This window comes from Oncorhynchus clarkii, chromosome 17, assembly GCF_045791955.1.
Source record: "Oncorhynchus clarkii lewisi isolate Uvic-CL-2024 chromosome 17, UVic_Ocla_1.0, whole genome shotgun sequence".
Lineage (NCBI taxonomy): Eukaryota > Metazoa > Chordata > Actinopteri > Salmoniformes > Salmonidae > Oncorhynchus > Oncorhynchus clarkii.
Genome location: NC_092163.1, coordinates 45,624,042 through 45,641,842, shown reverse-complemented (window position 1 = coordinate 45,641,842; position 17,801 = coordinate 45,624,042). Strand labels below are relative to the sequence as shown.

Here is a 17,801-nt window from a genome sequence, read left to right as displayed (position 1 = left end):
CTGCATCTGCCTACCTCTCTTTCCTATCCATCTCTACACCCTTGAATGAGAAGGTGTCCAAACTTTTGACTAGTACTGTACATATGCACATACAGTACCAGTCAAAAGTTTGAACACACCTACTCATTCAAGGGTTTTTCTTTATTTTTTACTATTTTCCACATTATAGAATCATAGTGAAGACAACAAAACTATGTATTAACACATATGGAATCATGGGGCGGCAGGGTAGACTAGTGGTTAGTGTTGGACTAATAACCGAAAGGTTGCAAGTTCAAATCCCCGAGCTGACAAGGTCATCTGTCGTTCTGCCCCTGAACAGGCAGTTAACCCACTGTTCCTAGGCCGTCATTGAAAATAAGAATTTGTTCTTAACTGACTTGCCTAGTTAAATAAAGGTTAAATTAAAAATGTAGTAACCACAAAAGTGATACAACAAATAAAAATATATTATATATTTGAGATTCTTCAAAGTAGTCACCCTTTTGCCTTTATGACAGCTTTGCACACTCTTGGCATTCTCTCAACCAGCTTCATGAGGTAGTCACCTGGAATGCATTTCAATTAACAGGTGTGCCTTGTTAAATGTTAATAGGTGGAATTTCCTTCCTGCTTAATGCGTGTGAGCCAATCAGTTGTGTTGTGACTAGGTAGGGGTGGTATACAGAAGATAACCCTATTTGGTAAAAGTCCATATTATGACAAGAACAGCTCAAGTAAGCAAATAGAAATGACAGTCCATCCTCAGTTTAAGAAATGAAGGTCAGTCAATCCGGAAAATGTCAACGCTTGATGTCAAACCATCAAGCGCTATGATGAAACTGGCCCTCATGAGGACTGCCTCAGGAAAGGAAGACCCAGAATTACTTCTGCTGTAGAAGATATGTTACCAGCCAGAATAAATGGCAGCAGTTTTACGGGCGCCCAACCAATTGTGCTATTATGTGGGTTTTTTTGCGTTATTTGTAACTTATTTTGTACATAATGTTTCTGCAACCGTATCTTACGGCAAAAAAGAGCTTCTGGATATCAGGACAGTGATCACTCACCTCGGATTAGACTAAGATTTTTTCTACAACAAGGACGACGCACAAGACATTCTCCAAACCCCCCACAGGGCCGAGATCCCCGTTATTTGCAAGAGGAAGCGACGCAGTGACAGAGCACAATGAACCGGATGCCTGGTCAGGACCCGGAGAAGGAGAGTGGGAAAGCTACCGTTACCGTCAATACTACTCACCGATGTGCAATCATTGGACAATAAATTAGACGAGGTATGATCACGAATATCCTACCAACAGGACATAAAAAATGGTGATATCCTCTGTTTCACGGAATCGTGGCTGAATGACGACATGGATATTCAGCTAGCGGGATATACGCTGCACCGGAAAGATAGAACAACTCCGGTAAGACGAGGGGGGGCGGTCTGTGCATATTTGTAAACAACAGCTGGTGCACGAAATCTAAGGACGTCTCTAGATTTTGCTCGCCTGAAGTAGAGTATATTGTGATAAATTGCAGGCCACACTACTTGCCTAGAGTTTTCAGCTATACTTTTCGTGGCTGTTTATTTACCACCACAGACAGATGCTGGCCGCACTAAGACCGTCAGCTGTATAAGGAAAAATCAAACAGGAAACCACTCACCCAGAGGCGGCGCTCCTAGTGGCCGGAGACTTTAATGCAGGGAAACTTGAATCAGTTCTACCAAATTTCAATCAACATGTTAAATGTGCAACCAGAGGAAAAATAATTCTAGATCACCTGTACTCTACACACAGAGACGCGTACAAAGCTCTCCCTCGCCCTCCGTTTGGTAAATCCGACCACAACTCTATCCTCCTGATTCCTGCTTACAAGCAAAAATTAAAGCAGGAAGCACCAGTGACTCGGTCTATAAAAAAAGTGATCAGATGAAGCAGATGCAAATCTACAGGACTGTTTTGCTATCACAGACTGGAACATGTTCCGTGATTCTTCCGATGGCATTGAGGAGTACACCACATCAGTCACTGGCTTTATCAATAAGCGCATCGATGACGTCGTCCCCACAGTGACTGTATGTACAGACCCCAACCAGAAGCCATGAATTACAGGCAAAATTCGCACTGAGCTAAAGGGTAGAGCTGCCGCTTTCAAGGTGCGGGACTCTAACCTGGAAGCTTACAAGAAATCCTGCTATGCCCTGCGACGAACCATCAAACAGGCAAATTGTCAATATGGGACTAAGATTGAATCGTACCACACCGGCTCTGATGCTCGTCGGATGTGGCAGGGCTTGCAAACTATTACAGACTACAAATGGAAGCACAGCCCAGAGTTGCCCAGTGACACGAGCTTACTATACGAGCTAAATACCTTCTATTCTCGCTTCGAGGCAAGCAACACTGAGGCATGCATGTGAGCATCAGCTGTTCCGGACGACTGTGTGATCACGCTCTCCGTAGCCAACGTGAGTAAGACCTTTAAACAGGTCAACATACACAAGGCTGCGGGGCCAGGCAGATTATCAGGACGTGTGCTCTGGGCATGTGCTGACCAAGGTATGATCACTGACATTTTCAACATGTCCCTGATTGAGTCTCTAATACCAACATGTTTCAAGCAGACCACCATAGTCCCTGTGCCTAATAACACAAAGGCAACCTGCCTAAATGACTACAGACCCGTAGCACTCACGTCCGTAGCCATGAAGTGCTTTGAAAGGTTGGTAATGGCTCACATCAACACCATTATCCCAGAAACCCTAGACCCACTCCAATTTGCATACCGCCACAACATATCCACAGATGATGCAATCTCTATTGCACTCCACACTGCCCTTTCCGACCTGGACAAAATAAACACTTATGTGAGAATGCTACTCATTGACTACAGCTCAGCATTCAACACCATAGTACCCTCAAAGCTCACCACTAAGCTAAGGATCATGGGACTAAACACCTCCCTCTGCAACTGGATCCTGGACTTCCTGACGGGCCGACCTCAGGTGGTGAGGGTAGGTAGTAACACATCTGCCACGCTGATCCTCAACACTGGAGCTCCATAGGGGTGCGTGCTCAGTCCCTTCCTGTACTCCCTGTTCACCCACGACTGCATGGCCAAGCACGACTCCAACACCATCATTAAGTTTGTAGACGACACAACAGTGGTAGGCCTGATCACCGACAACAACGAGACAGCTTATAGGGAGGAGGTCAGAGACCTGGCCGGGTGGTGCCAGAATAACAACCTATCCCTCAACATAACCAAGACTAAGGAGATGATTGTGGACTGCAGGAAAAGGAGGACCGAGCACGCCCCTATTCTCATCAACGGAGCTGTAGTGGAGAAGGTTGAGAGCTTCAAGTTCTTTGGTGTCCATATCAACAACAAACTAGAATGGTCCAAACACACCAAGACAGTAGTGCAGAGGGCACGACAAAGCCTATTCCCCCTCAGGAAACGGAAAAGATTTGGCATGGGTCCTCAGATCCTCAAAAGGTTCTACAGCTGCACCATCGAGAGCATCACTGGTTGCATCACTGCCTGGTACGGAAATTGCTCGGCCTCTACATCACTGGGGATAAGCTGCCTGCCATCCAGGACCTCTACACCAGGCGGTATCAGAGGAAGGCCCTAAAAATGGTCAAAGACCCCAGCCACCCCAGTCATAGACTGTTCTCTCTACTACCGCATGGCAAGCGGTACCGGAGTGCCAAGTCTAGGACAAAAAGGCTTCTCAACGGTTTTTACCCCCAAGCCATAAGACTCCTGAACAGGTAATCAAATGGCTACCCGGACTCTTTGCATTGTGTGTGTCCCCCCAACCCCTCTTTTTACGCTGCTGATATTCTCTGTTTATCATATATGCATAGTCACTTTAACGATACATTCATGTACATATTACCTCAATTGGGCCGACCAACCAGTGCTCCCGCACATTGGCTAACCGGGCTGTCTGCATTGTGTCCTGCCACCCACCACCTGCCAACCCCTCTTTTACTCTACTGCTACTCTCTGTTCATCATATATGCATAGTCACTTTCACCATATATACATACTACCTCAATCAGCCTGACTAACCGGTGTCTGTATGTAGCCTCGCTACTTTTATAGCCTCGCTACTATAGCCTGTCTTTTTACTGTTGTTTTATTTCTTTACTTACCTATTGTTCACCTAACATCTTTGCACTATTGGCTAGAGCCTGTAAGTAAGCATTTCACTGTAAGGTATTCGGTGCACGTGACAAATAAACTTTGATTTGATTTTAAATTGCGGCCCAAATAAATGCTTCACAGAGTTCAAGTAACAGACACATCTCAACATCAACTGTTCAGAGGAGACCTTCATGGTGAAATGAGGCCTTCATGGTCAAATTCCTGCTAAGAAACCACTACTAAAGGACACCAATAATAAGAAGAGACTTCCTTGGGCCAAGAAAAAGGAGCAATGTACATTAGACCGGTGGAAATCTGTATTTTGGTCTGATGAGTCTGAGAATTTTGGATCCAACCGCCATGTCTTTGTGAGACGCAGAGTAGCCAACAAGTGCTCAGCACATGTGGGAACTCCTTTAAGACTGTTGGAAAAGCATTCCAGGTGAAGCTGGTTGAGAGAATGACAAGTGTGTGCAAAGCTGTCATCAAGGCAAAGGGTGGCTACTTTGAAGAATCTAAAATCTAAAATATATTTTGATTCGTTTAACACTTTTTTGGTTACTACATGATTCCGTATGTGTTATTTTGTAGAAAATAGTAAAATAAAGAAAAACCTTTGAATGAGTAGGTGTGTCCAAACGTTTGACTGGTACTGTATATACATACACATATAGACACATCCTGGTAAAAAAAAAATATTTCTGTAAAACTTACATTGCTCTGGACTTTGAAGTCGGACAGCGAGGCCATGAGCTCGTCGAGCTCCCGCGTGGCGGAGGAGGCAGAGATTCTGGCCTGCAGCTGGGAGGGTGTCTCCTCCTCCCCCTCCGTAAACTCCACCAAGGGGATGGGACTAGAAATCAAATAAAAACAACAAACATTAGGCCATAAATGACCATAGTCAAACATGAGAAACACACAGGAGAATAGTATAATCAGTGTGTAAGATGAAACGGTCTTCCGGAACATAAGGTGCAGTGTCACTGCTTTGCTGTCAATTGTCCCTCATTTCTGGGGATAGGAACGTTTTTGACCAGCTCTAAAGCCTTCCAAATGCTTCGGTTCGGCTGGCACCTAGTCGAACCGAACAAGTATGCTCGCATAATTCCCCTAAAATACCTTTTCTTGAAAATCGCGGCAATTGTACAATTGATCCATCTTGTGATGACGCAGCCAGTATATACTTCCACAAAATAGTCAGAATTAATCTAACATAACTCAAGAAATCTGTCAATAATTTTGACCTTTTTGTCAAGGAGATCTTAGTCGTGCAATTTTACATCTAAGGTTGGTGCAGTATTTCTCAAGTGAAATGATAAAAACTTAATTAATCAAATAAAAACAACAAACATTAGGCCATAAATGGCCACAGTCAAACATGAGAAACACACAGGAGAATAGCACAATCAGTATGTAAGATGAAACGGTCTTCCGGAACTTGCGGAACTTGTGTCTAATAAGCTATAAGTTTGTTAATGAATATTTATATTTTGTGTTTTTAAGTTATCATTTCAGTTTTACTTGGCGTTATCACTGTTACACACAATAGTGTCATTTTCCACCATAATTTGCAAATAAATTCATTAAAAATCCTACAATGTGATTTTCTGGATTTTTTTCTCATTTTGTCTGTCATAGTTGAAGTGTACCTATGATGAAAATTACAGGCCTCTCTCATCTTTTTAAGTGGGAGAACTTGCACAATTGGTGGCTGACCAAATACTTTTTTGCCCCACTGTATATGCTCAAACTGGGAAGCACGAGGACGCCTTAATCCTTACATGGGGGAGGGCACAGAACTTTCTAGCTCGTCCAGAAGGCTCTCAACGCTGGGGCGCACGTCTTCAATGACCCTGGTGGCCACGCTGCGCTTGGGCTTCTCCATGGTGGGGGGAGGCACCTTGCCGGCCCCCGAAACCCCGTTCTCCTGCACATAGTGGGTGGTGCTGCTAGAGGGGAGGGGTGGGGCTGTCTCCTCTGCAACACAGATGGAGAAATATACATCTTTACATACAGTATTCCCTTAGTTTCAACAACAAAGACGAAGTGCCTGCTAAATGCTTTATGTACCAAAAAGAGTTTTGGACCCGTGAGCCCTGGTCAAAAGCAGTGCACTACTTAGGAAATAGGGTGCCATTTGGGATGCAAGACATAATGGTATAGCGTACCCTCAGTCGGGAAGGAGGGCGTGTTGTGTTGCACAGCGTTGAGCTCCAGAAGCAGCCGGTCCAACTCCGACAAGTTGCTGCCCAGGAAGGAGCTCATGGCAGCCTCTGCACTCTTTTGCTTGTTGGGGAAGCTGCAGAAACCAACAGAGAGACACAAACATCAGTAACAGACATCTGATGTTAATTTTGTCTTGCGACACAACACAAACAAAAGTGTATTGTTATTATTAGCATTATTACCTGTAGACGTGGTCGTCTTCACTTTGGGGTAAGGGGGGGGAGCTACTGCTGTAGGACTAAGAAAGGGTAGGTACAAATCAAAATGTATTGCTTACATACAAGCCCTTAACCAACAATGCAGTTCAAGAAATAGAGTTAAGACACACATTTAGAAGTGCAGTATGTGAGTGGTCTAGATGGGTCATGTGGTAAATGAGTGCATGTCAGCAGTGTTCAACTTTACCCTTAAAGGGTCATGTGGATACAGGCTTTTGATCATCCATTCATAGTCTTCACCAATATGTTATTAGTTGAACCGGGTATGTAACTTACTTGAACAAAAGCCTGCACCACACCTGCCTTTTGGGTATGTATTGTACTGTATGACATATACACAAAGGTGTATATGAGTATGTACCTGTGTGGATGAACGGGTGGATTCTAGGGGGTCGAGCGCGGTTCCGTTCAGGGCCTCAGTAGAGGGATGTTGGGGTACAGGGGACGAGGCCGGTCCTCCCGTGGGGAAAGAGTAGGGCGTCTCGTCCGGCAGAAACACCGGCCGCTTGGAGATGTGGGAGGTTGTCGACTCCAAGTCCGCCAGCAAAGCATCTAGGAACATAGAGAGTAAGATCCATTTTTCAAACGCAGCAAGTGGCAATCTTAAAACCAACAGTTGACCTGCTGTAAACAGAAAATCACTGACAAGTTTGACAACACTCAACATCGGGAAATCCCATTTGCTTGTTTGATTGCATCTCTCAAGGAGAGGTTTCATTTTAAAACGTAGGCTATCCTGTCCCTAGATCTCCCATCATCTAATGTACCACATTGTTGTGCCGGACAGTGAACCCCTAATCTACTGAAGTTTCAAACTTCATTGTTGTGGAAGTTTATTTTCTCAACTGCAAAGCCGAGTTATGACCTTTGACCATTCATCATCATCATCCTCCTACTGGTCATCAGTAAGTACACCCGGACGTGTCAGGTCCAGACGCTTTCCCAACGTGTCCAAACACAGCCAGATGGGAATAACATTCAGACATTGCAGCAGACTAGTAAATAATCCACTTCACTGAATCATCTGGACTATGTCACCACTCAGCACCACTCCTTTGGTTACTCATTTACCCTGCTGTAGTACACTTACACTGGTTCACTCACTCTGCTGCTCCCAGAGTTCCACTGCCAAGAATAGAGTGTGAAGTGAACAGTGGCCACACGTGAAAGCCTCGGTAATTTAACATTAAAATGTTGACTTTATTAAGGATTTATGGTATCACTTTACATTCAGGCACCCTTTAAACAAACTATTAATAAACAGTTTATATACTACTTATAAACATTTTGTGAATCATTTTAAGTATACCTTCATCTAAAGAGTAAGCCTACTACCAGAACTTTCTCTGCCCAGGTTGTATTCACGGCCTACCAATTGTTGCTTTCCACCTTTGATTGGTTCATCTAGATCATGTCCGTTCAATGCCTTGGAAACATGGACCAAACCCAATTTGGGATTCAACACCACACATCCCCAGCTCCCCTCTAAATGCAGCCATTATATCCGAGGTAACAAAACGGCAAGCCAATTAGCCTCCCAGACAGTTTGTGGGCATTGAAGAGAACTTGAGGAAGACGACATCATCCACACCCACTCTGTAAACCACCTCTACTGTTACACACCCATGTCCCGACACTTCTCTTAAGATCTTAAATCGATGCCTCCGATTTCACAAGTGTGTGAAACTGTGTGCAATGCAATCCCCCTTCTTCACTAATAATACTTACCCTACTGTCTTAAATAGACTCTGCTTCAGTCAGAACATTGAAACAGAAAAACAAACAAAAGCACATCCATAAATGAACTGTGAACGATATACACCTAAACTTGAAGAAGTCAACAATACACTGCCACACTGAACCAAGCAACTGATAAGATGATTGAAGCATTATGCGCTGAAAACTGATGCCGACAAAAGGTGAGAAATAAAAAGAAAACCTTGAGACTCACATATGTGGAAACGACATACCTGAGGCGATAAAGACTAGCACATACACACCCCGGAAGGACGAAGACAGGAATGCAGAGGAAGACTGGGAAGAAGAACGCAACCCAAACACACTGGCTGACAGGCAGGAACTGCTACCCTTAACTAGCACCAGAGACTGGTAATGAGAGACTGAGACAGGAGGGAAGGAAAGGAGGGAGGGAAGAGGGGAGGCGTCACATTGGTAGCAGCAGGAGGATTAGGTTTACCCCTAGCTATGCAAGTTTGAAGTTTCAGTGTTCTTGGCTCCATGAAGGCTGAGGTAAGAGTTTGTTTTCACTCACACGACTGCTGTCGAGAACAGTCGGCTAACTAGGCAAGTTGAGCGAACTCGACAACTTATTATACCACAGCCTGGGAAAAACAACGTTGTGAAAAAGTTGTGAAAGTGATGGAATATATGTTGCGTCTCTTGTTCTGTCGGTCTCAAGGTTCAGTCCAGGTGCACTTGACTTCAGTGACCAATTCATTTAAAAACATAACACAACACACTCCCTCATCAGTACGGAGAGGCTGAGACAGACCGAGCGTATCCCATGGCCCAGGGAATCATGGATGCCAAAGACAGACAGTGGTGATCGCTACTGAACAGATCCACTTGGCTGGAGTTAACGTCATTAGCATGCCAGATGATGACAGGGTTTCCGAAGCAGAAGGGTTTGCTCACCAACTCTGAGACAGTGTAGACATTCCAGAGGATTTGATTCTGGATACAGCAGAGCCGGGTGTTTATTTAACTACAGACAGATACTCCCTCTCAGGGGAGATAGATAGTCTAACAACAAACCAACTGCCCAGAGGGAAGTGAGAGAGAAGTATCAAACCTCAGGATCTAGAGTCAGGCTTCTTATTGGGCAATGAAAACGCTCAAAGATCCATTACCATTTGATTTCAAGTAAAAGGGGTTTCTGAAGGTTTTTGTGTGCTAGTACACCTGCCAGCAAAGAAGTGGATGAGGGACAGTCTTTAGGACAGCCTCCAGTTATTGTTTCTGGTAGTTCTGAGGACTCAGATCATGAAGGAAACTGATTGCAACAGGTTGTGCAATACGGAGGCAGTTTTTTTAAATGTATTGCTGTAGACATTAGCATTTGTGTGGAGGCCTACAAAAAGGCCTGTGTCAGTCCTCCCTGCCAAAGGATTGAGTTGGAACATGCCAAAACACAGCAGCTTATAGCCAGCCATTCACACGGCTCTGTTACAATATCCAAACTCAAATATCACTCAGAATGAAACAATATACACTGCCTTCAGCAAGTCGTCATATCCCTTGACTTATTCCACATTTAGTTATGTTACAGTTTGAATTCAAAATGGAAGAGAAAACAATATATACAATCTTACCCAACTACACACAATACCCCACAATGACAAAGTGTAAACATGTTTTTAGACATTTTCGCAAATGTATTTAAAATGAAATCCAGAAATATCTCATTTACATAAGTATTCACACCCCCGAGTCAATACATGTTAGAATCACCTTTGGCAGCAATTACAGTTGAGTCTTTCTGTGTAAGTCTCTAAGAGCTTTGTACACTTGGATTGTACAAACCTTAAACATTAAAATTCTTAAATATCTGTCAAGTTGGTTGATGATCATTGCTAGACGTCCATTTTCAAGCCATTGTCATCTCGGTAAGAACTCCAGTGTACAGTGCATTCGGAAAGTATTCAGATCCCCAGACCTTTGCTATGACACTCGAAATTGAGCTCAGGTGCATCCTGTTTCCATTGATCATCCTTGAGATGTTTCTACAACTTGAAAAAAAAAACAAGCCATGGGGTCGAAGGAATTGTCTGGAGAGCTCCGAGACAGGATTGTGTCGAGGTACAGATCAGGGGAAGGGTACCAAATAATATCTTCATCATTGAAGGTTCCCAAGAACACAGTGGCTGTCATTCTTAAACGGAAGAAGTTTGAAACCACCAAGATTCTTCCTAGAGCTGGTCGCCCGAATAAAATGAGCAATTGGGGGAGAAGGGCCTTGGTCAGGGAGATAACCAAGAACCCGATGGTCACTGACAGAGCTCCAGAGTTCCTCTGTGGAAATGGGAGAAACTTCCAGATAGACAACCATCTCTGCAGCACTCCACCAATCAGGCCTTTATAGTAGAGTGGCCAGACGGAAGCCACTCCTCAGTAAAACACACAAGACTGCCTGCTTAAAGACTCTCAGACCATGAAAAACAAGATTCCATGGTCTGATGAAACAAAGATTGAACTCTTTGGCCTGAATGCCAAGTGTCACGTCTGGAGGAAACCTGGCACCATCCCTACGGTGAAGCATGGTGGTGGCAGCATCATGCTACGGGGATGTTTTTCAGCGGCAGGGACTGGGAGACTAGACAGGATCGAGGCAAAGATGAACGGAACCAAGTACAGAGAGATCCTTGATGAAAACCTGACTCTCAGGACTCTAAACTGGGGCTAAAGTTTACCTTCCAACAGGACAATGACCCTAAGCACACAGCCAAGAGAATGTGAGTGGCTACGGAACAAGTCTTTGAATGTCCTTGAGTGGCCCAGCCAGAGCCCGGACTTGAACCCGATCGAACATCTTTGGAGAGACCTGAAAATAGCTGTTCAGCAACACTCCCCATCCAACCTGACAGAGTTTGAGAGGATCTGCAGAGAAGAATGGGAGAAACTCCCCAAATACAGGTGTGCCAAGCCTGTAGTGTCATACCCAAGAAGACTCGAGGCTGTAATTTTAAAAAAAAAATACAACATTTTTGCTTTGTCATTATGGGGTATTGTGTGTAGATTGATGAGGAAAAAAATATGTTTAATCTATTTTAGAATAAGGCTGTAACGTAACAACATGTGGAGAAAATCAAGGGGTCTGAATACTTTCCGAATGCACTGTATATTTGGCCTTGTGTTGTTGTCCTGTTGAAGGGTGAATTTGTCTCCCAGTATCTGTTGGAAATTAGACAACCAGGTTTTCCTCTAGGATTTTGTTGTGCTTAGCTCTATTTCGTTTATTTTTAAAAACTCCCTAGTCCTTGCCAATGACAAGCACATGCATACCCATAACATGATACAGCCACCACCAAGCTTGAAAATATAACGAGTGGTTCTTAGTGATGTGTTGTATTTGCCCCAAACATAACACTTTGTATTCAGTACTTAACTTCTTTGTCACATTTTTGGCAGTTTTACTTTAGTGCCTTGTTGCAAACAGGATGTTTTGGAATATTTTTTATTCTGTACAGGTCTCCTTCTTTTCACCTCGGTCATTTAGATTAGTATTGTGGAGTAACTACAATGTCCTTGGTCCATCCTCAGTTTTCTCCAATCACAATCATTAAACTCTAACTGTTTTAAAGTCACCATTGGCTTCATGATGAAATCCCTAAGCGTTAGGAAGGATGCCTATATCTTTGTAGTGACTGGGTGTATTGATACACCATCCAAGTGTAATTAATAACTTCATGATGCTCAATGGGATATTCAATGTCTGCTTAATTTTTATTTACCAACTTACCTTCTTTGTGAGGCATTGGAAAACCTCCCTGGTCTTTGTGGTTGCATCTGAGTTTGAAATTCACTGCTCGACTGAGGGACCTTACAGATAATTGTATGTGTGGGGTACAGAGATGAGGTAGTCATTCAAAAATCATGTTAAACAGAATTTTGGCCCACAGAATGAGTCCGTGCAATTTACAATATGACTTGTTAAGCTAATTTTTACTCTTGAACTCCAATGTCCACTTTAATATTATGGGATATTGTGTGTAGGCCAGTAACACAAAATGTCAATTTCATCTACTTTAAATTCAGACTAACACAACAAAATGTGGTTACTGTCAAGGGGTGTAAATACTTTCTGAAGACACTGTATTGGGAACGAATTCTAAGCAATGATTTATTTATACACTAGATGACTGATAGGGGCGCTGTTTTGAAGCCACCACACCTCCATTTTGGCATTCTCCCACCAGTGTAAAACATATTTTGGAAGCTATAGAAAAGCATTTATTAATGTTTACATTGCTTTTTCCACTTTTATGCTATTACAGACACCTTAATGCTTACTTTTAAATGACATTATGTGAGCTAAACATTCATATATAAAAAAATATAAAAACATTTTCCTTCAAGTATAATTTTTTGAAAGTACTAATGTTACTGTCCCCACTACAACAACAGAATACTTACATTTAATTGAAATACTGTAAAATTACATTAATTCCTATGGAGGATTGCTCCTTCTGGGGAGTGCCAATATTGACGACTGGTGGCGTCAAAGCCTCTCATTGGCAAATACATAGCATCATTGACTTAGTGTGCATATTGGAACTTGGCCAAGGACCTTGCACTCCTGTCTGGAACTAAGTCCCTCAGTGGCCGGGAATGAAACTGCAGCAAAGTCAAAAGTACCCCGAATGAGGGAGTGTCTCCTCGAGTCGCCTGCAGCTGGGAGATAGCATTTCAACCTCTGCATACTAAACAAATCCTCTTCCCTTGAAAAAATGCTGACTCCTTTGGAAGAGAACATCACGGACAGAATACATTTCTTAAATGTAATACGGTAAAAAGATATGAGCCGTATTAAAGTTCATAAACCAGTCGCCCAACAGACGGTAACTAGGGCGACTTGAGCCCCCGGGTAAGAGGTTGAGCGACCCCCTGGCTAAAATAAGAAGCCTAAAGCCCCTAAATATACACACCACCAGAGCTTTATGTGCTTGGGTGAAGAGCATGACCAAACTGCAGGATCAGCAACCATAAAGAATGTTCTAGATTTTTCCTTGCAGTGTACCGTAACCAAATACTGAACAATAGGGCCACTACACCTGAATGAAATGAAGCCTGTAAGCCAAGATAGGTGAGATGAAGGGTGCCACAACACAAATAAAAGAGAATGGAAAGATATCTGAGAGAGAGAGAGAGAGAGAGAGAGAGAGAGAGAGAGAGGCTAGAAGTGGGTTGGTGTGATCGTGGATACTCCCTCCCTGTTCATATTAACGGTGAGCGGTATTTACATTTATTTATTACGATGCCGCCTTGAGCATAGAGTCACATAGGATTCATTACAAGGCCAGACAGGGAAGAGAGAAAGAGTTAGAGACACAGAGAGAGGGGAAGCCCCTCCCTAGAGCGTAGAAGTGGGTTGGTGAGACCGTGGGGGCTCCTTCCCTGTTCAAATTAACGGTGTGTGTTTTTTTTTAGGAGAAGACGGTAGGAAGATGAAGGGATCCAGACAGAGGAAAAAGAGAAAAATGATTTAAAAGAAGAGTGAGAGAACAGGACAAGAAGAGGGAATGAAGATAAAGTTTGAGTGCATTACTATGTGTTATTAATAAAGTTACATATCACAATATTATTTTGGACTATATTATATCTATACTTTGACTCGAAGTACCGATTCGTAAATAAAACTATTTAAAAAGTGTTTTGTTTGTTGTTGTTGCTAGGTAGCGTTTGCTAGCGCTAGTCAGCTGTACCTGTGCAAAAACTCTGGTATTTTTCATCCTACAGCTTGTAATACATCTTCTTTTTAAATCGTGAGCCAAAATGTTTTCAGCACTTTCTTTGGGGCTATCTCAGTGCTACCCACTATGTCCCATTTTCTACCCACCCAGCTAAAAAGCAGGCCTTTGCCAAGACACTGCCTATCGTAAATGATCGTGTCTTCAAAAATGCCTTGCTTTTAGGCAAAAATTAGATAACAAACTCGCTTTTCCATACTAACACAACAGACAAAATTCTCCATCGGAGCATGTCATAAGTCCTCTACAGGATCGGAGGGTCCCCCGCGGGACGGTTGAGCTAACGGAGGCTAATGCGATTAGCATGAGGTTGTAAGTAACAAGAATATTTCCCAGGACATAGACATATCTGATATTGGCAGAAAGCTTCAATTCTTGTTAATCTAACTGCACTGTCCAATTTACAGTTGCTATTACAGTGAAATAATACCATGCTATTGTTTGAGGAGAGTGCACAGTTATGAACTTGAAAAATTATTAATAAACAAATTAGGCACATTTGGGCAGTCTTGAAACAAAATTCTGAACAGAAATGGAATGGTTCATTGGCTTAGTCTAAAACTTTGCACATACACTGCTGCCATCAAGTGGCCAAAATCTAAATTGTGCCTGAGCTGGAATAATACATTATGGCCAAAGATGACGGTACAAAGAAAATACAAAAAAACGCATGGTTTTTCTTTGTATTATCTTTTACCAGATCTAATGTGTTATATTCTCCTATATTCATTTCACATTTCCATAAACCTCAAAGTGTTTCCTTTCAAATGGTATCAGGAATATGCATATCCTTGCTTCAGGGCCTGAACTACAGGCAGTTAGATTCAGGCATGTCATTTTCAGGGAATATTTTTTTTTAAAAGGGTTCGATCCTTAAGAGGATTTACACAACGGGTGAGTCTAATCCTGAATGCTGATTGGTTAAAACCTCATTCCAGCTGGTGTCTATTCCACAAGTTACCACAGGCTAAATCTATGACATTATCTCACATTTATTTTAGAATAACATTTAGTATTCAACATCAGATATTTGTATAAACCTTGCTGTCTGTCTCTCTAACATTGTTTCAAAATTTAAATTTGATCTCCAGCTGTCCCATAGTAATGAACGTGTACAGATGAGACAGACAGGCAGGCAGGCAACGTTTCTAGGCTAGGCCAAATCATGAATCAGCTGGCATAATTTTTTATGAAATGTCAGTTGAAAAAAGGTGAAACGAAGCGCAGCTAGTTTTCAGTCTTTCCAGCTTAATTTTGAAGTGATTGTGTTAGCTGTGTTGTTGGCTAGCTCCTCTGAACAGTGTCCTGATAAGAGAGCACATTTTCTATGCCAGGCGAAATCGTGCCACATTTGCTCATTGTTATGGATGTATCCAAATAAATGTCACTAGAAAACAGCCTAAACAAATGCAAAAGCAGCTACTGTTGTTATTCTGGCTGCACTGTTTGACGTGACTGTAAGTTAGCCGTAGTTAGCAGTAGTTAGCTAGTGAGCAAGCACGGGATAAGAACGTTGCCAGCCAGTATGGTAATAGAACATTTAGAACGAACGACTGGGTCGTGTTCATAGGCACAGAACAAAAAGACTGAACGACTGGGTCCCGTCTCTAGCAACCGAACCAATAGAAGGAATGACCAGCCCGCTGAGGTAGCAACACTAGATTTGTGTCGGGACTATATCTTGTGGAAGGATGAAATAGTATGAATAAATTCAGCAAAATAATGTTTTTAATGAAAACATGTCAATCATTATTTGAATATGTTGGCAACCCGTTGTATAAAAGTGCTAATGCCTTCGAAGCCGGTGTTTGAAGGATATATTAGCACGGTTTGCAGGCCATCGACTTTGTCTTGAGCCTAACAACACCCGTGCCAATATATCCTCAAAACACCGGCTTCTCGGGCATTATCACTTAATTATTCTCTTAAGTAAGCAAGAAATGTTTTATTCACTATAAATGTTCATGCTGGATGATATTATGTGTTGCTGCTTAGGATATAAAATATAGATGCCACGAGCTAATATGGGTTTCAGTAGTCTTGTTCACCATTCCGCTTCATTCTAGATCAACCAGTGTCTGTTGCAGACTGAAGAGGGCGACATTGAATTGTTAAAAGAGCGTGAAAGAGAGAGAGAAAGGGACTCTTATGCAGAATGGGAAGTCAACAGTGAGCTTTTAAATGTCATTGGGTTTTGAGCGAGAGAAAGGTGGGGGGGGGGGGGGGGGGGGCACTGTTATGCAGAATGAGAGGTCAACATGAGTACTTTAAATGTCATTGTGTTGTGTGTTCCCATCTTAAAAATAGGCTACTTGGTATAGGGACATGTATTGTAATAAACCCTAATACAGTATGTCAAACAACAAGAGGGAGTGAAAGATGGAGGGAGAATCTGGTATGGTTTAGGTTGTTGAACATGCCTGCCTTCTATCTATCTGTGCATAAACTGTATATCCCCACTCTCTCTTCCTTCCCTTCTTATCTGATGGGCAACGAGGTGTGCTGGGAATTACTGACATGCAATCGCCTGCTTGCTTTTTAAATACGAGAAAGCGTGGGGGGCGGGGTAGATAGAGAGAGAATATAGGAGTTTGAACGGGCAAGAAAGCGAGGAAGGAAAAGGGGGAAGGTGTGAGGATTGAGAAGTCAGAAATGACCCTGCTCACATGTTTAGAAGGCTGTTGGTTCTCCAATGAGTTGAACACTTGAGCAGAGATTTAGAAAGTCAATTCTGATATAAAGATGTAGGATCTTAATTTGATCACTCTTTTGTTGCCGAAAAAACAGGAAATGCAAACTTGTAGTATATTTCCACTTAAAAAAGTCCCTAAAGAAAAATACATCAACCCGTACAAAAAATGTGCATTGACTATAATCCACATAATAATTCACATTTCATGTTGCTTCAGGATTATTTTCCTGCTGTAGCAAACTGGCTCAAATTAAGATCCTACATCTGTAGGCTACCAGTAGGTAAAGCTTTCCTGATTTAATACTAAATGCCTTTACAGTGTTGAGCCTGCAGCATTAGAATAAGTTGACTAAAACGGTTTACAGTCAGCAGAGTGGCTTTGAATATGGCATGAGCCGAGCCGGCAAGCTATTTGAGGAGAGATCCCCTACACACCCCCACCGCCAGATCAGTGGCAGGCAGCAGAAGGCTCTTGCCTGTTGAAATGGTGTGTGCATCATTGGTTCCAGCTGCTTCTGCTACAATATTCACAGGTGCCTAGTACCACTAAAACAAGTGCAAACACTCACACAGGCAACCTCACCATACACATGCTATGGACAGGGCAGACAACCCAAACTGCAAACCTGGATGAGCCAATTACATAACTGATTTCAGAAAAAACTTTTTTTAAAGGGTTTATGTGGCAACCTGGGTTTCAAACAAAAATAAAGCAGGCACCCCGCCACTTTCTTGCTATACAGCTGTGGGATGGGACTAGAGAAACTTAACCACTCCCAATCACTTGCCGTGAAAGAATATCCATACATGCGTTCTATATAGCAGGCTTTTTGGGTATACGAAAATAGAATGTCTTATAATATGTGAAATGTATAAAATGTTGTAATCTGTAGCCCTTCACACTTATACCCCTATACGGGTTGAAAATGGCAGATTTGGGCATCAATAGAGTACCACAGTATGAGTCAGAATCCCTACAAAACCAAGCAGTCAAGCAAATAAATGGTTCCAATCGTTTATCTACCATTCATTTTT

General features: G+C 42.6%; 1 protein-coding gene across 4 annotated transcripts in view; it reads right to left on the bottom strand.

Annotated features, from left to right (window-relative positions):
• LOC139370923 (paxillin-like) overlaps positions 1-17,801 on the bottom strand; it is a 46,334-nt gene that overhangs the window by 18,994 nt on the left and 9,539 nt on the right. Inside the window, exons 1-6 of one of the 4 annotated variants that reach the window (XR_011627194.1) lie at positions 8,558-8,663; positions 6,949-7,139; positions 6,552-6,607; positions 6,312-6,442; positions 5,925-6,120; positions 4,858-4,996 (exon numbers count right to left, since the gene is read on the bottom strand). Coding sequence is in view for 3 of the 4 variants with exons in the window: in XM_071110810.1 (XP_070966911.1) it covers positions 4,858-4,996; positions 5,925-6,120; positions 6,312-6,442; positions 6,552-6,607; positions 6,949-7,139 (713 nt within the window). In the remaining variant the exon portion in view is untranslated. Of the gene's footprint in view, positions 1-4,857; positions 4,997-5,924; positions 6,121-6,311; positions 6,443-6,551; positions 6,608-6,948; positions 7,140-8,557; positions 8,708-17,801 lie in introns of those variants that run through there. The other 3 variants (XM_071110812.1, XM_071110811.1, XM_071110810.1) reach the window with 3 other exon arrangements.